This window comes from Colobus angolensis, unplaced genomic scaffold (genome assembly GCF_000951035.1).
Source record: "Colobus angolensis palliatus isolate OR3802 unplaced genomic scaffold, Cang.pa_1.0 Scaffold121, whole genome shotgun sequence".
Classification (NCBI taxonomy): domain Eukaryota; kingdom Metazoa; phylum Chordata; class Mammalia; order Primates; family Cercopithecidae; genus Colobus; species Colobus angolensis.
In genome coordinates, this window is record NW_012113253.1 from 3,887,763 (window position 1) to 3,910,424 (window position 22,662).

Here is a 22,662-nt window from a genome sequence, read left to right on the forward strand (position 1 = left end):
ATATATATTGATGTGACAAAGCAAGACACCATTCATGTAGGAAAAAAATTACTATTACCCACAAGCCTATTATTTTATTATCAAAAAGAGAAGTATTCTCACATCTACAAAGGTATTTAAAAAATATATTCATTATTGAAAATTGCACGAAGAAATGACCAAATGTTTCATTTTCCTCAAGAAAATTAGGGACAAATACAATACTGAACAATAACATATACTGTATTATTAAACACACACACACACACAAACATATAAGATGTAAATATTTTGAAGATATTTTGAGTATATTAAATATTTATAATTTTCATTGTTACTTAATTTTTATTTAAAAAGTAACAGAAACAAAACCACAAAGCAGGATTATTTACCCAGCATAATTAATGCAGAACAAATTAATACATCTTTAAAATATAAATTTTAAGAATACTGAGAGATAATATTACATCTTACCTGTAAAATCCTTATTTTTATGAAATAGGTAGTTCCCATATTCAGTGAATGTTCAAATTTAATAATGATTTGTCAAACGTAAAAATTAAAGTTATTCCACCAACGTATTGATCTTGATTATGACTTCCTAGATTCTCAGATTCCACAAAATAGCAAACATTTTTAAAGGTATATCTCTAAACAATATAGTTATGAATTGCTATTGTATTATATCAGTATATCTGATGAGGTATGGCTCTCAAGCTAGAATACAGATTCAATAGTTTACTGATCAATTTTGAACAATTCACCAGCATTCCTTTTGTTTTGCTGTTTTTATGTGGATAGAGAAATGGGTATAATGCAAATCTCTCAAATGCACTGTTGCCTGATGCCAGCAGCGGTCACTTCATAGTACCAGTCCAAATCTCATACTCAGATGTAGCAGTCTGAAGATTGCTTAATGCTCCCCAACCCCCCAACTAACAGAACAAAAGTTGTGCTCATTTTCAAGCATAAATACTATCAGCCTCAGTCATTACTGATGATATGATCTCAACATTCAACACAAATTTATTTGAAACACAAAAAAGCATGACAAATAAGGCCCACCTGTTAAGGACAAAGCCACCAACAGAGGCAGACTAAGAGACGGTATAGGTGTTGAAACTATCAAATGGGGAATCTGAAATAAGTCTGCTTGATATGGTAAAGACTGTAGTAAAAAAGATGAACAGCATGCATAAACAGATGGGGAAATCAATGGAAAGGCTAGGAATAATAAAGTAGAATGTGGTAAAATGTTAGCTAAAAAATTAGATTGGAATCAATTTATGACAATTTTTAATGCCTAGTTAAGAGGTTTAAACAGTTTAATTTTCAATGCGAGTAATAAGAAAAACTTCTGAACAAAGGTAATTTCCAAGTAATAAATTAAGAAGAATAATTCAACAGTAGTGCAGAGAATGAGCTAGATTAGGAAAAGGCTCTGACTTGTAGTAATAAGGGTGGAAACAGAGAAGAAGGTATGAATGACAAACATTACAAATCACAATATACAAAATATATAATATAAAATATAGAGAACATACATAATATTCAGAAGCATGCAAACAATATTAGCGATAGAAGGAATCTCAGTAGTTATATAATCCAAACTCTCTGACTTTAGAAATGAGCAAACTAAGGCTTATAGAAGCTTGGACGAATTCACAGAATCTGATATTTTCTGGGCTGGAACTTGAACTGGGCTGTCTTTATTCTAAGCCTGCTAATTTCACTGAACTGTGTTTTCTTTGATAGTAGGGATTTTTTTTCTCTCAAAAATGTTAGACAAATCACCATATAAATTAAATATTAAAAATACCTTTTAAATTTTCAGCCTCATAAATGAAATGATGATCTATTAACAGAAATTAAATAGTTCAAAAAAGGCACATACAAAAACCCAAACCCAAATATATATATTTATATCTATAATATCAGTAAAGCCCTGGAGGCAGAGGTCAAACTGTAGAAGGTTAAGGCTTAGGAGCTGATGAAGGAGTGAAGGAAGCATATGTAAAAACACATAATCGAGATATCTGACCTAAGTAAAAAGAGAAAGAGAGAAATAGACCACTCTCAAGTTAGCTTGAAGAAAGAAGGTATTATTATTATTATAGTTTATTTATATTTTTGTTTTTGAGGAGTTTTGCTCTTGTTGCCCAGGCTGGAGTACAATGGCGCCATCTCAACTTACTGCAACCTCCACCTCCCGGGTTCAAGTGATTCTCCTGCCTCAGCCTCCTGAGCAGCTGCGACTACAGGCATGCACCACCATGCCCAGCTAATTTTGTATTTTTAGTAGAGATGGGGTTTCTCTGTGTTGGTCAGGCTGGTCTCAAACTCCCGACCTCAGGTGATCCACCCACCTCGGTCTCCCAAAGGGCTGGGATTACAGGCGTGAGCTACTGCACCTGGCCAGAAGGTATTATTAAGACAACTTCAACAGTAATTTGAGGAGAAATAAAATCAGTAAAGGAAGAAAGATTGAAATACAACAGAAACAAGAAATAATAAATGCAGGAAAATTCCAGAGAAACTAAGACAGGCTAGAGTCAGAAATGTAAAAAGAAGTTAGTGTTGATGGAGAACAAAACAGTTGTAAGAGGCCAGAAAATGACTGGTAATGTAGAGAAACTAACATTAAAAATGATAGCAGATGGGAAAGTGTGTTATTGCTTACATTACATTGACTAAGAACACTCAGCACTACCTTCCATGTAGGGAATCTTTAAGAAAACAGTCTATGTGTAGAACCATGACTCCACTAGCTTTGTCAGAATCCTTTCTTTAACCAGGGTTCTAGTTATGATACCCATCTTGAGATAAGACCATCATTGCCTCTCTTCAAACTTCATAGCAGCCCTCATCATTAATCTGGACACAGGTCAAACCTTTCCAGGAACCCTTAGCCAGTTCTGGTATTAAAACAACTGACAATTAACTTAGAATATTTTAATTTAATCAGTTCTATTCAATTATCTTATCTCTGTGATTGTTGGCTATCAAGTAAAAGGCAATCCCCACTGCCCCCTGGTATCTTCTTCTCCCTAAATTCTTCATTTCCTATTCTCTCTTCTGCATCATTCTTAATCTCTTCTAATTCTCTTTTGTATTTTTGAGAACCCTTATTCCATTATTAATAAACTTCCTTAAACATCAACCTTCCTGCAGGATGGTTTTTGCATATTCCTGCCTCAAATAACATTTAGTTCAACTGTGTAGCCTCTGCTTCCATTGTAGCCTTCATCTGCAGAAGCTACTTATTCTTTCACATTTCACAGCCCAGGAATCCAGGAGGCGAAGGTGGCTCTCTAGAGACACTTCTGACTATTACCCTCTGAACCATAATGGACATAGTCCTTACTTCTCTTAAGCATTCCACTTGGCAGTAACGTTCATTATTAATACAGGTTGCTATTATCTATCCAACTTCCAATCACTATCCCTTAATCATTGCTAATTTTAGGGATTGACTATAGTAGTGCTAGAAGATTTCAATGCAAAGGCAGAAAATCATTGAACAATCATGAACCCCAATCTCCAGATTTTCAAGACTTCAATAACCCTTACTTTATTTTGGCATCAGTCCCACAAATTCCTGCCAGTGTATATCACTATCTTTGACTTTCTTCTTTGCTTATCCACCCTGGACTCTATGACTGATCATCTGAACCACTCCCATAAAACACTCAGATTCCCTTCTAACCAATCTTCCTACTCACACAGTCATTAAAACACTCACAATGGTTTAATAACTAACTTGATTTCTCTCTATTAGTATCCTTTTACTTAGCTTCACTTCTCCCATCTATTTTCTTCCTGCCTCAGTGGCAAATAACAGTTTCTTTCTGCTCACAAAATCCACCCGTGTGTTTAGTCTGATTACTTCCTACCTCTCCTAAGACTCTTCTTCCAATCATTCTCTCTTTTTGTCTGTATTTTTGACTTATCTTTCTCTAAAACATCCTTTGCTCCAGTGTGTGAACACATGGACATATTTCCTAATCGAAGGGAAATAAACATCTTTTGATATCACATATGCTATCTAATTCTTCTCCTTCACACTTTCTTGATAAGTTCATTTTCTTATCTCCTGGTCATACTTAGGCTACTGCAACCTGCTTTTTTCCCCCCTCACCTTCCTTCTAAAATTATCCTAGCTAAAGTCATCCATGACACCTCACTTGACATATCCAACAGGCATTTTTCATTCATTATTTTTAAAGTAATGTTATTACTTTCTTCTTGAAACTATTCCTTTAGCTCTCGTCATTCCACTTTTCTCATTCTTCTTTATGTAGCTCAGAAGTTCCTCTTCCTCCCTCTGCCACTTAATGATAATGTTTCTCAGGCAGGGAAAAACTTCTAAGCTCTCATTTCATGGGTTGTTTCTCAGACTGATTTCACTTACTTTTTATGACTGCTTACCATTAGTAGTGAATTTACTCTGAAATTACTCTGTGTAGCTTAGGCAACTTCAAGTTTTAAAATTGTTTACTCTATTCCTTGCTAGACGTTTCCTCTTAGCTTTCTCAGTAATTCCAAAACTGAACTTGTCTCACACCTAAACTGATTCCCCCCCTAAGAACCCACCTGGACCCTGCTAAGGTACCTTATGAATCTAGTTATCCAAGGTATAAGACTGGGAATTTTTCATGACTCTGCACTCTCTCAAAATCCAAATTCCATTATTTATCAAGTATTGCTGATTTTAGTTTATTAAAATCACTATTTTCTCTCAGTTCTTCCATCCACTACATGTCTCTCTTTTCATTTTTCTCTTCAAATCAATCATTCACATAATCTGTAGGTAGGTACTCTCAGGTGAACAAGCTTGTTATCACCATTCCTAATTAAACCCCTTCAAGGTACCTCTAGAACCTACAGTCTTTGATCTAAGTTCCTTAACATTTATGAAGAGTATATAAGATTCTTCAGGCTGGGCATGGTGGCTCACATCTGTAATCCCAGCCCTTTGGGAGGCCGAAGTGGGCAGATCACCTGAGGTCAGGAGTCCGAGACTAGCCTGGTCAACATTGGGAAAATCCATCTCTACTAAAAATACAAAAATTAGCCAGATGCAGTGGCACATGCCTGTAATCCCAGCTACTCAGGAGGGTGAAGCAGGAGAATTGCTTGAACCTGGGAGATGGAGGTTGCAGTGAGCCAAGATCTGCCATTGGCACTCCAGCCTGGCGACAGAGCGAGATTCCATCTCAATAATAATAATAATAATAAAAAACAAGAGATTCTTCATAAGTGGAACCCTCTCTATCATTCCAGATTCATTTCTTCCTATTTCCCACCTGCGAATAATGTTACAACAATTCTAAAATATGATATTTATTACTTCTGTGACCCTGTTCATACATTCTTTAAAATGTCACAAACATCCTCCCTCACCTCCACATGAATCTAAATAATTCCTATTTATTCTTTAAGATACAGCTGAGTTGCTGTCTCTTCCATGACACTTTACATAAAAATCTAGCTGCCCACCATCGATGTTGTAGTTCCTTAATATGTTGTGTATAGCTCTAAGCAGAGATGAGTACTAGAAAAATAAGTAGGGTACAAAGGTAAATGTTAAAAAAGGTTATATTTATTAAAATAAAGGGTATATTTTAATAAAGAGATATTAATAAAGGGTAACATGATATCCATCCTGAACATGTTTGTTCAAATGAGTGCATTTTAAAAGGCACAATGAACCAAATATTATTTCATACTAGTTAGCATAACCTGGCCAGAAGACTTGCTTTGATTTCTATTGTTAGTTAATATTGTCTCTTGAAGTAATATAAAAAAAGCTTAGCAAACATTATTTTATTTAAGTCTCTATTCTTCTGTTCCAAAAGAGGTAGTCCTCATAATTTTTCATGTTATACACTACCGCAGACAGACCAGTGAAAGCCCAGCTTCTTCTAATGGAGTGGGCATAACTGGAGATGTCATGTTGAATTTACTACATTCATCCCATTCATTTAGAAAGTTCCAGATATCATATAGCCAAACTATGGCCCAATTGAAGCTATTAACACATATTTTATTCCTAGGAAACAACTTCCAGTTGAAAGTATATGCTACCTTGAAACCGAGGCTAGAGAACTGAATACTTAGATACTGATGCTACTTTTTTTTCCCACAGCTCTCAATGAAAAAGTCACTTGGACTCGGGAAGGGGAACATCACACACTGGGGCTTATCATGGGGAGGAGGGGAGGGGGGAGGGATTGCATTGGGGAGTTATACCTGATATAAATGATGAATTGATGGGTGCTGACGAGTTGATGGGTGCAGCACACCAACATGGCACAAGTATACATATGTAACAAACCTGCACATTATGCACATGTACCCTAGAACTTAAAGTATAATAAAAAAAAAAAAAAAAAGAAAAAGTTACTTTTTATTGTCTGTTTTTAAGTGGTCAATTATTTTGACTCAAGTAAGTAAGAATTTGGATAATCTAGTCCAAAAACCATTCTACAAGAGAAAGAAAGTAATCCAGGTTTGAACCTTGTTAAATACATAAAAGAAGAACAATGTAGCAACAGCATTGAGGATATTTCTGAGAATGGATTCAACTTCTGGAAATGTAAGTAGATAAAGAAAGATGGAGACTAACAGCAAGAAAATAAAGGGGTCAAGAGAGTAGCATTCTCTACTGAGACAGAAGAACAAGTGAAGTAGAAATAACATAATGAAACAATAAGAAAAAAAGTGTGCAATAAAGGAGTCCAAGAGCGTAGTATTCAAATTAAGATTTCAGAGCTAGAACAATTTCTACTGATAATAAAATGTAAAGTATGGTCATAAGAGTGACTGACCAAAGTAGAATTGGAGATAAAGCTCACTACATTAGAGAAAGTTTAGGAAGTGAGTGGGTGCTAAATACATTATTGAGGTAAAGGCTGACATTACTCTGGCTTGATGGCAGGAATTGTGATGTTGAGGAAGGCTAAAGCCAGGTTCTAAAATCATCCGTGAATAAAATGATATTACTAAGAGGTCAACAAACGACAGCAACAAGGAAGGGTAGTGGGAGGTTGTGTTTACTTGCGTTACACACAAAGTTACAAGATATAAAAATAACAAGCACAAAACATTACAGAAATAAATACAGGAGAATGGATAGATTACTAGGTCAGCATTCACATGTTCAACACATGTCCAAAAAAAGATTAGTCCAAGAATCTCAAAGTGGATTGGGACGGAGGTCAGAAGGATGAGAAACTTAGAAAGTTAGTAGAGTAAATAACAAATGATCAAAGTCCCTTAAAAAAAAAGTAAAAAAAGAGGAAGTTACACTGCAAACTCAGCATGGCATTTATTACTTCTGTGAAAGAGGCACAGGGATATAATAGGCAAGGAGAGTGCAGGGAAATGTGAGATACATAATTAGATGCTCTGGTTCTTGGTTTGGGTAGTAGATTCAAGGATGTCATGTTATTACATTGTGTTGTAACTAATACACATTCATTTGTATGTAGTAAAATTAGAAGAAAGCTAATATTTCAAAAAAAATTATGGATACATAATAGTTATACATATTTATGGGGTACTGTTACATTTTGATACAAACATACAATATATAATGATCAAATCTGGGTAACTGGGATATATATCACTTCAAACATTTACATTTCATTGTGTTGGGAACATTTCAAATCTTCTCTTCCAGATATTTTAAAATATACAGCAACTTATTGTTAATTATAGTTGCCTGACTGTGCTACTGAACACTAGATTTTACTCCTTCTATCTAGCAAAGATTTCTTGAGTAAGACCTCAAAAACACAGGCAACCAAAGCAAAAATTCACAAATGAGATTCTATCAAGGTAAAAAGCTTCTGTACAGCTTAGAAAACTATAAACAAAGTGAAGTGACACCTACAGAATGGAAGAAAATATTTGCAAGCTATTCACCCAATAAGGGATTAATAACCAGAATATATAAGGAACTCAACTCAGTAGCACAAAATAACAATAATAATCTGATTTTTTAAATGGATAAAATATTTGAATAGACATTTCTCAAAAGAAGACATACAATGGCCAACAGGTATATTAAAAAAAGCTCAACATCACTAATTATCAGAGAAATGCAAATCAAAACCACAATGAGGTATCATTTCACCCAGGTTAAAATGCCTATTATAAAAAAAATCTGAAAATAACAAGTGCTGGAGAGGATGAAGAAAAACAGGAATGCTTGTACACTGCTGGTGGAAATATAAATTAATACAACCAGTATAGAAAACAGCATGGAGGTTCCTAAAAATCTGAACATGGAACTACCATATGATCTAGCAATTCCTTTGCTGGGTATATATCCATGAGAAAGGAAATCAGTATATTGAAGAGATACCTGCACTCCCATGTTTACTACAGCACTATTTAAAATAGCCAAGATATGGAATCAACCTAAGTGTCCATCAACAAATGAATGCATAAAGAAAATGTGATATATATACACACAACGTAGTATGAACTAAAAAGGAAGGAATAAAATCATGTATGAAATGGATGATTAGCAAGATGAATGAAAACAGAGGACATTATATTGAATGAAATAACCTAGGCACAGAAAGACAAATATTGCATGTTTTCACTCATATGTGGGAGCTAAAAAATTGATCTCATGGAGGCAGTGAATAGAATGGTAGTTACCAAAGACTGGGAAGGATAGTAGAGAGAAGGAGATGAAGAGCGGTTGGTTAATGGGTACAAAATATTTTTTAAAAAAACTAAGGAACTTCATTCTTATGAGTTCTACCCATATTGTCTAGATCACTAGACTTAGACCCTCAAGAGTTTCTGTTGTCCTAGGGCAAGGCAAATACCTTAATACGTATAAAATAAATATTACATATACATGTAAATATACATAGTAAATCCTACATTAGATATTTGATAACTTGCTTGTGGAAACAGATTTTTCCATGTTACATTTTAATATAAACATTAACGATCTCTGTTTCCTCAGCACAAACCAAACTGTGGCACAGAAAGACAATTCATAAATGTCTTCTTCAAAACGGGCCAATTAGGCTGAAGTTGAGAATCTGGGGAAAAGTGCAAAATTGAGTGATCAAGAACTAATTGTAGCTACATTGGTGAATGGAGAATCTAAGTAACATAAAGCAGACAACCTATCTGTTGATAACTAAGAAAATACAAACTATTGAAAAAGTGATGTGATATGATTTTAACTTAGAATGAAATGAAGAGACACCAGAGTATATATAATAAGTCTATAATCAGTAATGTCTCATTCATATATGTCACCCATCTTTAAAAAGGCTTTAGCCAATTATCAAAATACAGTTACATAACTACTTTTCCATATTTTTGTAAGGTAAATGTATAATTACTGAAAGTAAAAAATAATGGGAATGTAATATATAGCAACAGTAAAAACAAAAAAACAACAAAAGATAATTATTTAGGATTGAAGCAGAATAACAAAAAAGTAAAAAATTGCAAAAGAAAATTAAATATAGTAATAACTATTATCATATAATAAACTGGAAGGCACTAAATTTCAATTATATTCGCTGAAAGATATTACAAAAGTTATTAGTAAATTGCAGTTGCTATTACCTCTTATGTTTCCTTCCACCTTTACCCACATAAATAAAATACTTACAAATTTACTCATTAGTTTTTAATAATTTTTATAAACTCTTTTATTATCAACTCTTAGTTAATTTCATAGGGATGAAGGAAGTCACACATAACTCCGAATCACTTAGAAACAACAGTCAAGGTGACCAATCACGGCACATAATTCCTAATTTATACTAGCTAAGCCTTCCCCCACATTATTTCTTTACCTAAAAGATCTCAAATGTTGTCACTGGCTCAGATCTCTAAATCTTCATACAGCCTTGAGAACTTTTCAAATTTTAGAGATCTTCTCTCCCTTTTCTTTCTGATTAACCTCTCTTTCTAGTTAATCCCTCTTGCGGTTACATGCCAGGAAACTGAGATTTCCCTCCAATGTAAATTATATTTCCTTAAGGCATTGTAGCTGTACTATCTATGATTCACTGCAAATTCCCACTTTGGAAAGAGAAACGGTGGTAGGGTAGAAATGAACAAGTGTTTTCTCACAGACTCAGTATTCTCTGCAGATATGGATTACCTACTATGACAAAGGAGTAGATCACAGCCACCTCTGACAAGGTAACCACAAACAAATCAATTCAACCTAAGCACTTCAAGGACAGATTCCTCTACTCTGGAGTAGTGAGGTGGAAAAGTGAGTTTTCAAGACCTATGCCATCTAAATACCTAATTATGGACTCTGCTGAGGAAAGTGAGTAGTCAATTGGAGTTAATTTAAAGAGAATACTGTTACTCTATCTTTATAGATAATAGAGAGTTAACCGTAATTCCTGGTGAACTAAATTTTTAGAGTCGCCAAAGAGATGATCCTAATTTACAAAAGGGACACTGTATTTTTGATGTCCTACTACAATTAGTTAATATGTTTTATTTCATGTTGTTTCATATGGGTGATATTTCTGTATTTCATTAACAACCATATATGTATATACATAAAAACAGAAATAAAAGTGACCTACATCATATCAATACACAGGCACAAGCAATTCCACAAACAGACTCAATTGTAAGAAAAATATACCTGCCATCCCTGTGATGATGGTCAATGGTCTGACTGTATCTGGAGCGAGGTAGAGTAAGAAAATGACTGCAAGCATGGCAGAAACAAGAATATAAATAAGACTCAAGAAAGAAGTGAAAAAAGTATAGTTTAATTTAAAAAGTGAGATTTAAAAAGACAGGCAGACAGTAAGCAAAGCAAATGGAAACTGTTATTGGAAAGCTTGCCCCCTCCTCCCAGTGTTCATTGTAATATGACAGTGCCAAAGGTTAAAATATTCTAAACATTTTAAAATAAAATGCAACAAAAATATAACATTATCAATTATTACTCAAACATCTTTAGCACCATCTAGAATATGTTATATGATAGAGATGCTTTACCATTTTTTTAGGAGGAAAGATGAGATGAGAAAAATAAAATAAGCAGAAAGTTTAAGAAGGAAATAATAAATGAAGTAATTTCAAATACTTATAAATGTTGGGAAATTTATAAGGTACTTATTTCTCTTTTAATTATTATTAATTAAAAATAACTACAAAGGACTTTAACAATTCCATTTAATTAAGAGCAAACTGATCCAGATTACTTTTGATTATTCATTGTATTTACTAAATTTATTGGATGCCATTCATTTTTCCATTCACTATATTTATTATGTATTATGTATTACATGCTATTGGCTTTGCTACCTTTCTTGCCTCATAACTACCATAAGCAATTCAAGCAGCACACTGATCTTTTACCCATCTCTTCTTTCCAAAGCACTAATTTAAAATTTCTTACTTTCTTAGAACCTTTAATACTAAAACAATTGATCTTAGCAGTTTATCATTATATTTCCATAAACAATGGAAATGAACCTTGAACTCCCTCAACTTCCACAATTCTATCTCTAAAGTAAACATACATTTAAATCTTCACTTGTCCTTGTCTTCTGCACCTAAAGAGATGCCTCTACTTGTAATCCTGCTTCCCATATGACCTTGCTTCATTTATTATTCTCTTCTGCCTTCCCTTCCTCAACTGCACTTAATCCTAAAAATAAAACCCCTGCTAACCTTTCCTTCTGTTCAAGCCACTGCATCTCGCTCATTTTCTTTTCAATATAGAACATCTTAAAATACATGCCTACAATTCTTGCCACCTCTGCCAGATTTTGTTTTCATGCTTTAAGCTTACTGTAATTTGACTTCTGCTTCTACCACACTCTCGAAGCTACCTTATGAATGTGAAATCCCCCCAAAATTCTTTCTTCTCCTCTTAATCCTCATCATAGTCCACTTACCTTTGGAATTAGACGTTGATTTTCAAATCTCTATTTTTTAATACTCTCTCCTTTTTTGGTTTCTAAAACCTCTCTGGCTATTAAACATAGTATTTATTTAACAATGAACTATATGCCAAGTACACCATTAAAAGCTTTGCCTACATTATCTCATTTACTTCTCACAACAACTCTTTGAGGTAGGTTCTACTATTCCCACTTTTGCACAGACAGATAAACTGAGGCTGTGAGTGCTTGTTTAGAGCTACATAGTAAGTGGCAGGACTGGGTTTCAAACTCAGGGCTTTCTTAATTCAAAACTCAGGCTCTTAACACATTTGTACATACAGCCTGGTCTCTCACCTATATGACTGGTTCTTCATGCATTTAATGTATTGGATTTCCTTTCTCTGTAGAGAGGCAGTGGTTTTCCAAGATTCATTTCCTGATCTTATATTCCAACACATTCTTTCTAAGTAATGCAATTGTTTTTATGGTGTAAACAGTAACTCTGCTTTATTACTGACTATTCTTTGGGTGGCACAACACTTTTCCATCTGCTTCTGGGCTCTCCACATAATGCTTGAGTGACAGGTAGACACTTCAGGAAAACACATGCTCATTGTGAGACTGGAATGATACCCTTTGCCTATTTGGACATTGGTGCCAATTTGTGAAATGAGGAGGTTCAAGCAGTGGTTTTCAAACTCTTTTTTTTTTTTTTTTAGCAGATCACATTTTTTCAAACAAAATTTGATATAGAATCAATATACAGTAATCAAATAATATCAGAATGATGCTGGCTAAAGAGAGTAAGAAGCCTAGATCCCTATCCATTTAGCCTCATTTTTACCTGTCATAGCAGTCTCTCAGGTACCGCTACAAAACATAGGACTCCATCATCTCTGAAGTCCCTTCTAATTTCTAACATAATTCTTTAATCTCCCTTTGGAACTTAATATAATACTTCAGCTATTCCTCTTTTTGTAATCTCTTGCAATTCCAACTTCAGCTAAGGATTAAAATATTTATTTAATAAACCAAGTTTTACAGTCTCAGAATTTAACTCCTCCATTTCCTCATTTTTCACATTCAATTGATTTACAAACCTTGCTTGTTCTGATGCCTAAATAACTCAGATTTCTCTCCTTTACCTTTTGTCTTGCCAACATCTTAAATCAGGTTTACTATGCCTATTGAAACAACCCTCTTTTAGGTCTTCCTACCTTCAGACCCCAGTCTTCCCTTGACTCAATCCAATCTTCATCCTGTCTACAGAAGTTTATTTGCATATTATGCTTTCTGATCATATAGGTACCTCACTAAAAATCCTTCACTCGTTCCTGATTTGAAAAAACAAGTATAAATTCCCTAAAAGTTCTAAACTACTTTCAATCTTCATCTTCTACCCCTTTCCATTCCCCATACCACTACCTCTTATCTAGGTACAACAGACTACCTAAGATTCTCTAAATTACCATGTGTTTTCCTGACTCAAGACTTTGTTCATGTTCATCATTCTGTCAAGAATGCCCACCATTCTCCATCTCCACTGCTTCACTTTTCACAATCTTATTCAATCTTTGAAGTCCAGCTTCTCTGTAATGCCTTTTCCAGTTCACCTGATCAAGTAATTTTCTCTCCAATCTGTTCCAATATTATTATCCCTCTGCCACACAGTCTTCAACATTTTCAAATTAGTTGATATATGATAATTTGTCCGGCTAGACCAGGATAATGTCTGTTTTAAATCTTTGTGCACAATGGCTGACCCACTCAAGTATATTTTGGATTGCACTTAAAAGTAAAATCCAAATTATACTGTTCTTATGATGAAACTTCTCTCAAAAAACAGCAGTGGTTCATATGTGGTTCATATAATTATAGAAACATTCTAGTCATAGATTCTAAGGCTCATGATAAAAAATTACTATTCAAAGTATTAAACTAGATTACTAACCCAATTTCTGGACGATTATGAGCCTATGTAAGAAAATATTTTAAAAAGTATTCATAGCTTTATGAAGAAGAGAAATAATACCCAACAGTTGTGATGTTGGGCTTTACTGCTTTAAAAGGAATAGGTTTTCTCCAAAATTACTTAAGAATAACAGAAAATATGTAAACTTCAAAGCTTGTTAAAATTTATAAATTTATAAAATATATATATAAAATCATCCAATTTCTAATAGTTTCCTTGAAGAGTCTTATAATTAACTTTGTCCCTATAAAGCCAAAGCAGCCATTAAGCAAGAATCACCTTTATCAAGCATCAGTTTATTTTATTCTTCTTTTCTGTCTCTAGTCATGTTAGTTCTTAACCTTATCTGGTCATGACCCTCTTTGAGGTTCTGTTGAAAACTATAAAAACTCATGCATGAACATTATACAAAATTTACCATGTGTTTTAGTAAGCCCTCTAAAATCTACCTAAGGTCTATAGCCATACTCAAAGTCCTTTGCTGCATCCACTTGGTACAACCTTAAAACATATTACACTTCTCCACTGAACCATGCTTACTTTTTTTCCAAAATTAATGGACATTATAAAATTTGAGCAATAAGTATGCATAGTGCCTTAAATATGCATAATGACTTAAACAAATAAAGTAAGTTATATTAAAACTGCAGTTAGTCCAATCTGAGCAGTAAATCACTGTAACAGAAAAAAACAGAAAAACAATACATTTACTAACTTTTAAAAAGCAAAAACAAAATAAAGAAGTCATGGATTCTAAGGCACATGATAAAAAATTACTATTTAAAGTATTAAACTAGATTACTAATCCAATTTCTAGACACTTGGATTCTTAAGCAATATAATCTTTAAAGACAACACAAGGCCGGGCACGGTGGCTCACGCCTGTAACCCCAGCACTTTGGGAGGCCAAGGCGGGCAGAATACGAGGTCAGGAGATCGAGACCATCCTGGCTAACACGGTGAAACCCCGTCTCTAATAAAGAATACAAAAAATTAGCCGGACGTAGTGGCGAGCACCTATAGTCCCAGCTACTTGGGAGGTTGAGGCAGGAGAATGGCATGAACCCAGGAGGCGGAGGTTGCAGTGAGCCGAGATTGCGCCACTGCACTCCAGCCTGGGGGACAGAGCAAGACTCTGTCTCAAAAAAAAAAAAAAAAAAAGACAACACAAAATTATATTTATAATGAATTGTCCTTCTACTATATTAAATTAGCCGAATGTCCCCTTTAGGAATAACTTTAGTCCATACAAAAAAGAACTGCAAAAATGGGCGATAAAATATTCCATTCTTAAGTAAAAGTATAGTTTCCAACAACCCTTACTTAATGCAAAAACTTTTTAAATTTTCATTTATTTATTTATTTATTTATTTATTTATTTATTTATTTATTTATTTAGAGATAGGGTCGTGCTCTGTTACCCTGGCTGCAGTACAGTGGTGCGATCTCAGCTCTCTTCAGCCTTGACTTCCCTGGGCTAATGTAATCCTCCCACCTCAGAGTAGCTGGGATAAAAAAAAGGTGCACACTACCACATCTGGGATAATTTTACTTTATTTTATTATTTATTTTTTTGTGTGTGTGGAGATAGGGTCTCACTATATGGCCTAGACTGGTTGAGAACTCCTGGGCTCAAGTGATGTGCCTGCCTCAACCTCCCAAAATTCTGGCATTACAGGAATAAGCCACTGCGCCTGGCATGTGTCTTTAATATTGTTAATGTTTTCCTTATGTTGTAGTCCTTACATTCTACTCAGTATGATTTAACTATCTTAAAATGTTTCTGAAATACGCAAATAAAATAAGTAAAATAAAATGTTATATTATTTTTGTAAAGTGAATTTTCTTTTTTCATTTGCTTTATAATTTTAAACTGTTAGAGATATATTTCCTTCATAATTGACAACTGAAAGGAAAAAAGAGACTATTCTTTTTGGTGAAAGAGTTATGAGTGTGTGTTATACTTTCTGGTAGGTGACTTCTTGACAAGGAATAGAGAAATAGCATGAGTGTGTAAGGTATGCCAGTGGTCCATATAATAGGGCATTTTCCCTTTTAGAACATATATTTATTAATTGAATGTATAGGAGAAAAAAGTTTGCAAAGTAATTTATCTTTTGCCAGTATTAATTGTATTCTTATGATACTAAAAGTATACTCCATGGAAATAAATGCCCCTAATGTATTTTGGCCTCCAGGATAGACACAAAAATGCATACTATGGAGTACTTCTGACACGTTACAGAAATACTAATACTCTATACTTATTCTAATAGTAAACTAACTCAAGTAAACAAAAAGTTCTTAAAATAATTTTTATTTTTATTTTTATTTTTATTTTTTTTTGAGACAGAGTCTTACTCTGTTACCCAGGCGCAATCTCGCCTCACTGCAACCTCTGCCACTCGGGTTCAAGTGATTCTCCTGCCTCAGCCTCCTGAGTAGTTGGGATTACAGGCACCTGTCACCACGCCCTGCTAATTTTTGTATTGATTTCTAATACTAAGGCCACATAGTCTGCCTCAGGAAAAATTATGTTCCTAGTTGTAGCAGTTACCAGGACCTATCGGAAAAACAATGGTATAAAAAGTGGGGGAATGGAGGTAGAAGATGAAAGATATGCTTAATAATTCCTTGTTTTAGCTGAGTCCTTGTATCCAGGTTTCTAAATTACTTATAAAGCATCTATTTACTTTGCAAAGCAGAATAGGATTTTGACTAATGATACTACAGTGAGATATGCAGAGAAACAAAGACCTAATAAAAATTTTATGTATAAATTATTTTTATATTACCTATAGAAAGGATATAAATACTATATCTTCTCCTTACACCACCCAAGTTTAACCAAGTACTATTAATGAATATCAAATAGCATCGTTTCTCATTCAATATAGTCTATCCTTGCTCTTGGTCTTGCCTGAATAAACATGCCCATTTTTCAAGGTCCAATTCATGCCCTACATTCATTATATACAAAACTTAAACAAAACAAAACAAAACAAAACAAACTACATGGGCCGAGTGTGGTGGCTCATGCCTGTAATCCCAACACTTTGGGAGACTGAGGCGGGTGGATCACCTGAGGTCAGGAGTTCGAGACCAGGCTGGCCAACATGGCAAAACCCCATATCTACTAAAAATACAAAATAATAATAATGATAATAATAAATTAGCTGGGCATGGTGGCACAGCTACTTGGGAGGCTGAGTCAGGAGAATCGCTTGAACCCAGGAGGCAGATGTTGCAGTGAGCCAAGATAACGCCATTGCACTCCAGCTTGGGTGACCAAGTGAGACACTGTCTCAAAAAACAAACAAACAAAACAACAACAACACTACATGAACTGGCTGATTTCTCTCTCTCTTTTTTCTTGATTACTAAGCACATTAAATGTAAATTATTTGCAAGTGAATATAGCCTTTTAAAATGGTAAGTTTAAGGCAGGAATTTTCAGTACCTACTATACAATTGGAAGCAGTGTATTTAATCTACACAACTCAATAAAGTTGATACGAGTCATTTAATCTACAAAACTCAGTAAAGTTGATATTGACATTCTAATTTTACAGATAAGAAAATCAAGTGTCAAAGAGGTTAATTTTCCCAAACACACAGGTAGCAAGAGGTTAAATCCTGCATTCAAAATCAAGGCCATTTGGTTTCAAATCCTATGAAAAAGATTCAATAAAATAATATTACATTCAATAAAATATATTCTAGTCCAGTGCATCAATTCTTACTGACAAGAAAAGTTATTTATTGTACCTCTCAAAAGACCTAAATTACTATTATTATCTCAAAGGAAATTCTCTTAGGCTTTTTAATCAACATTATTATTGATTAAAATGCTATTCATGAAAATTCACTGTAAGAGTTCTAGAGTATTCTTATTTTCTAAAAATCATAATGCACCCATATGCATTTTATTACCAAAACTCTTAGAATATTAAGATAAAGCAGAAATTAAGAACTTGTTGCTTAATAATGTGATAGATTATATATATAATATTGAACTTTTTTATTCCTATTAATGATTACACAGATAATCAAATAATATTAGAAATGGTTTTATATTCCTATTTAAATAAAATTCTATTTTACTTATTTGAAAAAAGGATTTAAGGCAGTTCACAATTAAGATAAATTGTGATCTGGCATCAATAGTGCTCTAAAAGAGAAATAAAAACCACATGGATCAATTTTCTCGAAAACTTCAGAAAACAATTATATGAACATTTTTGCTAAACTAAAAGATTTACAAATTTTTTATATAAAAAATGACGTTTCAGTTGTAGACATAAATTGGGATAGACATAAAAATGCACATTGTAGGATCTCTCTGATATGATAATTACCTAATATAACCATATTAACTAATACCAAGGATTAATCATCTAGGCTTTAATAGGAAGTTGTGTTGCCATTAAACCTAGGGTCATTTGCCTTTAAATATTTATAAAGTATTATGCATTATACATGATAGCAATCATTTTTATTTATAAGTATAATTCTAGATGTTAATTTTATCTTTTTCTGCAAGATTTAGACAGTATTTGCTTGTCTTAAAGAAAAGTCCATTTTTTCATTAAAATAAAACTTTACATAAAATTGAAGAAAGTTTAAATTCATTTCAGAATTTTCTCTCTCATCATTTCCATTAACAAGCCTTCAAGGAACAAGAAGTTTATGACTTGGTATATAAATAATTTCCAGAAACAATCAAGCTTATTAAAATGCTATTAGGCAACTAAAATACCTCTTCATTCATCCTAATATGACTCCTTTCAACTCCTAATCATGCCAACATAGTTACTCTTCTTTCTATTACAGTATTGTACTTGATAAGTATCAACTTCTATAGGTAGCATGTCTGTAATTACCCCTAAAGATACAGATTACTAAGAAAAAGTTAAGCAAATTAAAAGAAAATAAAATACTACATTAACTTTCATTTATCACTAAAAGCAATATTAATTTAATAACTTCTTATATATAATTTCTTCTTAGATCTCAGGCACAAAAACCAATACTTGTTAGACACTATTGAAGACTATGATATCCTCTCTTTACTTTTGGAGAAGTATACTAAATCACAGTGAAATTATAAGCATGAATTAAGTATAATCTTAATTTAGACAAAAATTTAAGTGTATAAATGTAAACAGTAATTTATCATAACAGCTTATTTAAAAGTCCCCAAATGTTCTTCCTAAAATCAGTTTAGGATGCATACAAAGGAACTTCTGAGTTCCTTCATTATTTTATCACATCCTTTGAAGAGCTGGGGAAATATAATGGCACTTACTTCACGTATAACCAAAGCATGAATTAGAGTTTATCAATTTGCTTAACTTAAAAATATTAATAGTAGTTAATGTAAGCATTATAACATACCATGTTACTTCCAAGTTTGTCACATTTAATGGAACAAATTCAGAGAGTTCTTCCAAATACAGCAATCTTTAAGATGCTTAAAAGGTTTACTGAAAGCCATGAGGAAAAACCTCTTCATGAATCATAAAATGTTTCCTAAACAAATCAGACTCTGTCTCAATACTTCTATATGTGAAAAGTCACACCAATTTCTCTGATGAATGTAAAAGACTTTAAAATATTTGTCTCATGAAAGCATTTATATATAATAATTGGTTATGACAAAAATAATAAAACATCTTGGTTTCACTATAATTAACATTATAATCACTTATATAGATTCACTAACTTAATTGGTTTGATTAAACAAAAAACCAAAATGGCAAAAGAAAGATAATTTTGTTTTTTTCTTATCAGAGAAAAGGTTGTGTTTATTATTTTTAACAATGTGGCAGTCATAAGAAATAATGTAAGCGTTGTAACAGAAAAACATTGTTTTAGAAACTAAGATAAAAGAATATGTGAAAACATTTTATGGTAACCCCTTCCTGAAAGCAGTGATTATATTACTAATAAGGTCTAATAGTATTTAATCATATTTACCTGTCTCTATCTGGAGAATAATGGTCATCCATGACACGATGTCTATCCATTCGGCTAATTGTATTATAATGTCCGGTAGTAGTGCGTGTCCCTCGAAGCCCCTGTTCCACATTCCGACTACAACAACAAGATCTATTAAGTATCTTAGTAAACCATTTGAAACACTAAGAAATGAGGTTTATTTTAAAGCACAGTAGAAAAAGACAAAATCACTATATGGTGAAGTCCAAATTTTGTTTTCACTAATTGCATCTCTGGTTAAAGGTATAAGTTTCAGTGGAAGGTTGACAGTTAAATAAGATTACTGCTATAACAGATGCAGCATAAGGAGCTCAAATTAAACTAATAACAGTGGGGATATGATAAGAACTATCAAAGTTATTAAAGGATGACTACCAGGTCTCCAGTACTGATATTCAATAATATGCTCAAGAGGATGAGTAGATCTGTACAGAGAAAATATGTTCAGTGTTAGACACATTTGTATACATGACCTATAGGATTGCAGATAGGGATGCCTCATAGGTGGTTGGACATGAGTTCAGAACTTAGGGGAACAAGTCAAAATTTGCACACTTTGTGCCATCTCCCTTGATACCACTCTAGTACAAACTACCATCATTGTGAATATGCCATAAAAACAGCTACCTAAGCTGGGTGTGGTGGCTCATGCCTGTAATCCCAGCACTTTGGGAGGCTGAGGTGGGCAGATCACCTGAGGTCGGGAGTTTAAAACCAGTCTGACCAACATGGAGAAATCCCGTCTCTACTAAAAAATAAAAAATGAGCAAGGCGTAGTGGTGCATGACTGTAATCCCAGCTACTCGGGTGGTTGAGGCAGAAGAATCACTTGAACTCGGGAGGTGGAGGTTGCGGTGAGTGGAGATCCCACCACTGCACTTTAGCCTGGGCAACAAGAGCAAATCTCTGTCTCAAAAAAAGGAAAAAAAAAAAAGCTACCTAAGTAATCTCTTGCTTCAACTCTTACCTCATCCCTGATGACATGCAACAGCTCTTTAAAACACAATTAAGACATGGCATGTCATGTTGTAGGATGAAAGATAGGAGTCCAGTTTTTAATTTATTCTACTGGTGAGCTAATTTTCCTATCCTGTCTGACCCGCCCTTTTCATATTAATTGTAGTGCACTTTATCATCATATGTCAAGTTCACACATAAATATCACTGTAAATGCAGATATATTATTCTTTTACTATCGATTCCCTTCGATATGTCTATTTTGCTGCTGTTATTCAAGTTCCATCCTAGTTTTAATTATTCTTGCCTGCTGGCAAATTTTTCTCTTCTTTTTTCAAAATGGATTTATTGGTATTTTATTTGCACATAAAATTTTGATTGTTATGGCATTGGATTTATAAACTAATTTATGGAAAATTGATATCTTTATTATAGGAAGTAATTCTACCCATGCATAGGGCGTATCTCTCATTGATTGCTTACCCAAAGTTTTACATCTTACTTAAAAAGATCCTGTGAATTCTTAGTACATGAATTGTTAGATACTTTGGGTTACTTTTGAGAATAGCACTTACATTTTATTATATTTTCCAATTAGTAATTGCTAATTTTATAAGTTGATCTATAGACAGCTATTTGGCAGAACTCCTATATTAGTTTTAATATTTTGATTATATTGGATTTCCTGTGTAGATAATTCTATCATTAACAAATAATGATGATTTTCACCTCTTCTCTTCCAATCCTGAAATCTCTTATTTCCTTTCCTTAACACTTTTCAGGACCTGAAGCACTATTTCAAACAGTGACAATATTAATGAACATTCATCTCTTATTTTTGCTATTAATGTAAATTCTGCTAAAGTTTTTCCATTATAATGCTTGCTTTATTAAGCCTTTACGAAGTGTAGGTGGTTTTCTTCTAGTTTACTATCTTATGTGAATAGAAGTTGAACAATAAAATTCTTTCTCTGCCTCTAGTAAGATTTATTTCCCCATTAGTCCATTAATATGATGAATTATCATCACAATTTTTCTGGTGTCTCACTGCCATGATTTAAACTCATGGTTAGATTTACTTAAAGTAAGATTTTTTACATATGGTTGTAACTAAAATGGGCTTCTTAAGCTGGGCACAGAGGCACACAGTCCCAGCATCTGAGCCTAGAGGACTGCTTGAGCCCAGGAGTTTGAGGCTAGCCTGGGCAACATAGTGAGACTGTGTCCTTGAAAAAAAAAAAAAAGAAAATGGAATACATATATATTTTATTATACTTTAAGAATTAGAACTAAGGTTATGTTAGTTCCAGAAAAAGAATTAGGCAACTTCCCTTCTTTATCTGTTTCTAGAGCCAGTTGTATAGAACAGATATTAGTTCTCAAACACTTGGTTAAAACTTACCCATAATAACTTTTTAGTCTGGAATTCTCTTTATGGATGGATCGGGGGAAGACAGTAGTTTGTCTTTGAGTACCGTTTCAACCTATTTGCTGGTTGTTATTTTTTATTATTATTTAATTGTTTTTTTTTGAGACTGAGTTTCACTCTTCTACCCCAGGTTGGAATACAATGGCAGAATCTCAGCTCTCTGCAACCTCCACCTCCCGGGTACAAGCAATTCTCCTGTATCGGCCTCCCAGGTGGCTGGGATTACAGACACCTGTCACCACGCCTGGCTAATTGCTTTGGATTTTTAGTAGAGATGGGGTTTCACCATGTTGCCCAGGCTGGTCATGAACATTGGTTGTTATTTTATTTAACTTTCATTTCTTCTTGCGTCAATTTTAATATATCTATTTCAGAAATTTAACCATTTTGCCTAGATTAACAAATTTAGTAACAAA

General features: G+C 33.6%; 1 protein-coding gene across 5 annotated transcripts in view; it reads right to left on the reverse strand.

Moving 5' to 3' along the window:
- Nucleotides 1-22,662, reverse strand: part of RIMS2 (regulating synaptic membrane exocytosis 2) — a 773,533-nt gene that overhangs the window by 245,975 nt on the left and 504,896 nt on the right. For 3 of the 5 annotated variants that reach the window (XM_011931160.1, XM_011931195.1, XM_011931170.1), the window contains 2 exons: nucleotides 19,840-19,956; nucleotides 10,634-10,699 (listed from right to left, as the gene is read on the reverse strand). In XM_011931160.1, the coding sequence (XP_011786550.1) occupies nucleotides 10,634-10,699; nucleotides 19,840-19,956 (183 nt within the window). The remainder of the gene's footprint in view (nucleotides 1-10,633; nucleotides 10,700-19,839; nucleotides 19,957-22,662) is intronic. The other 2 variants (XM_011931177.1, XM_011931186.1) reach the window with 1 other exon arrangement.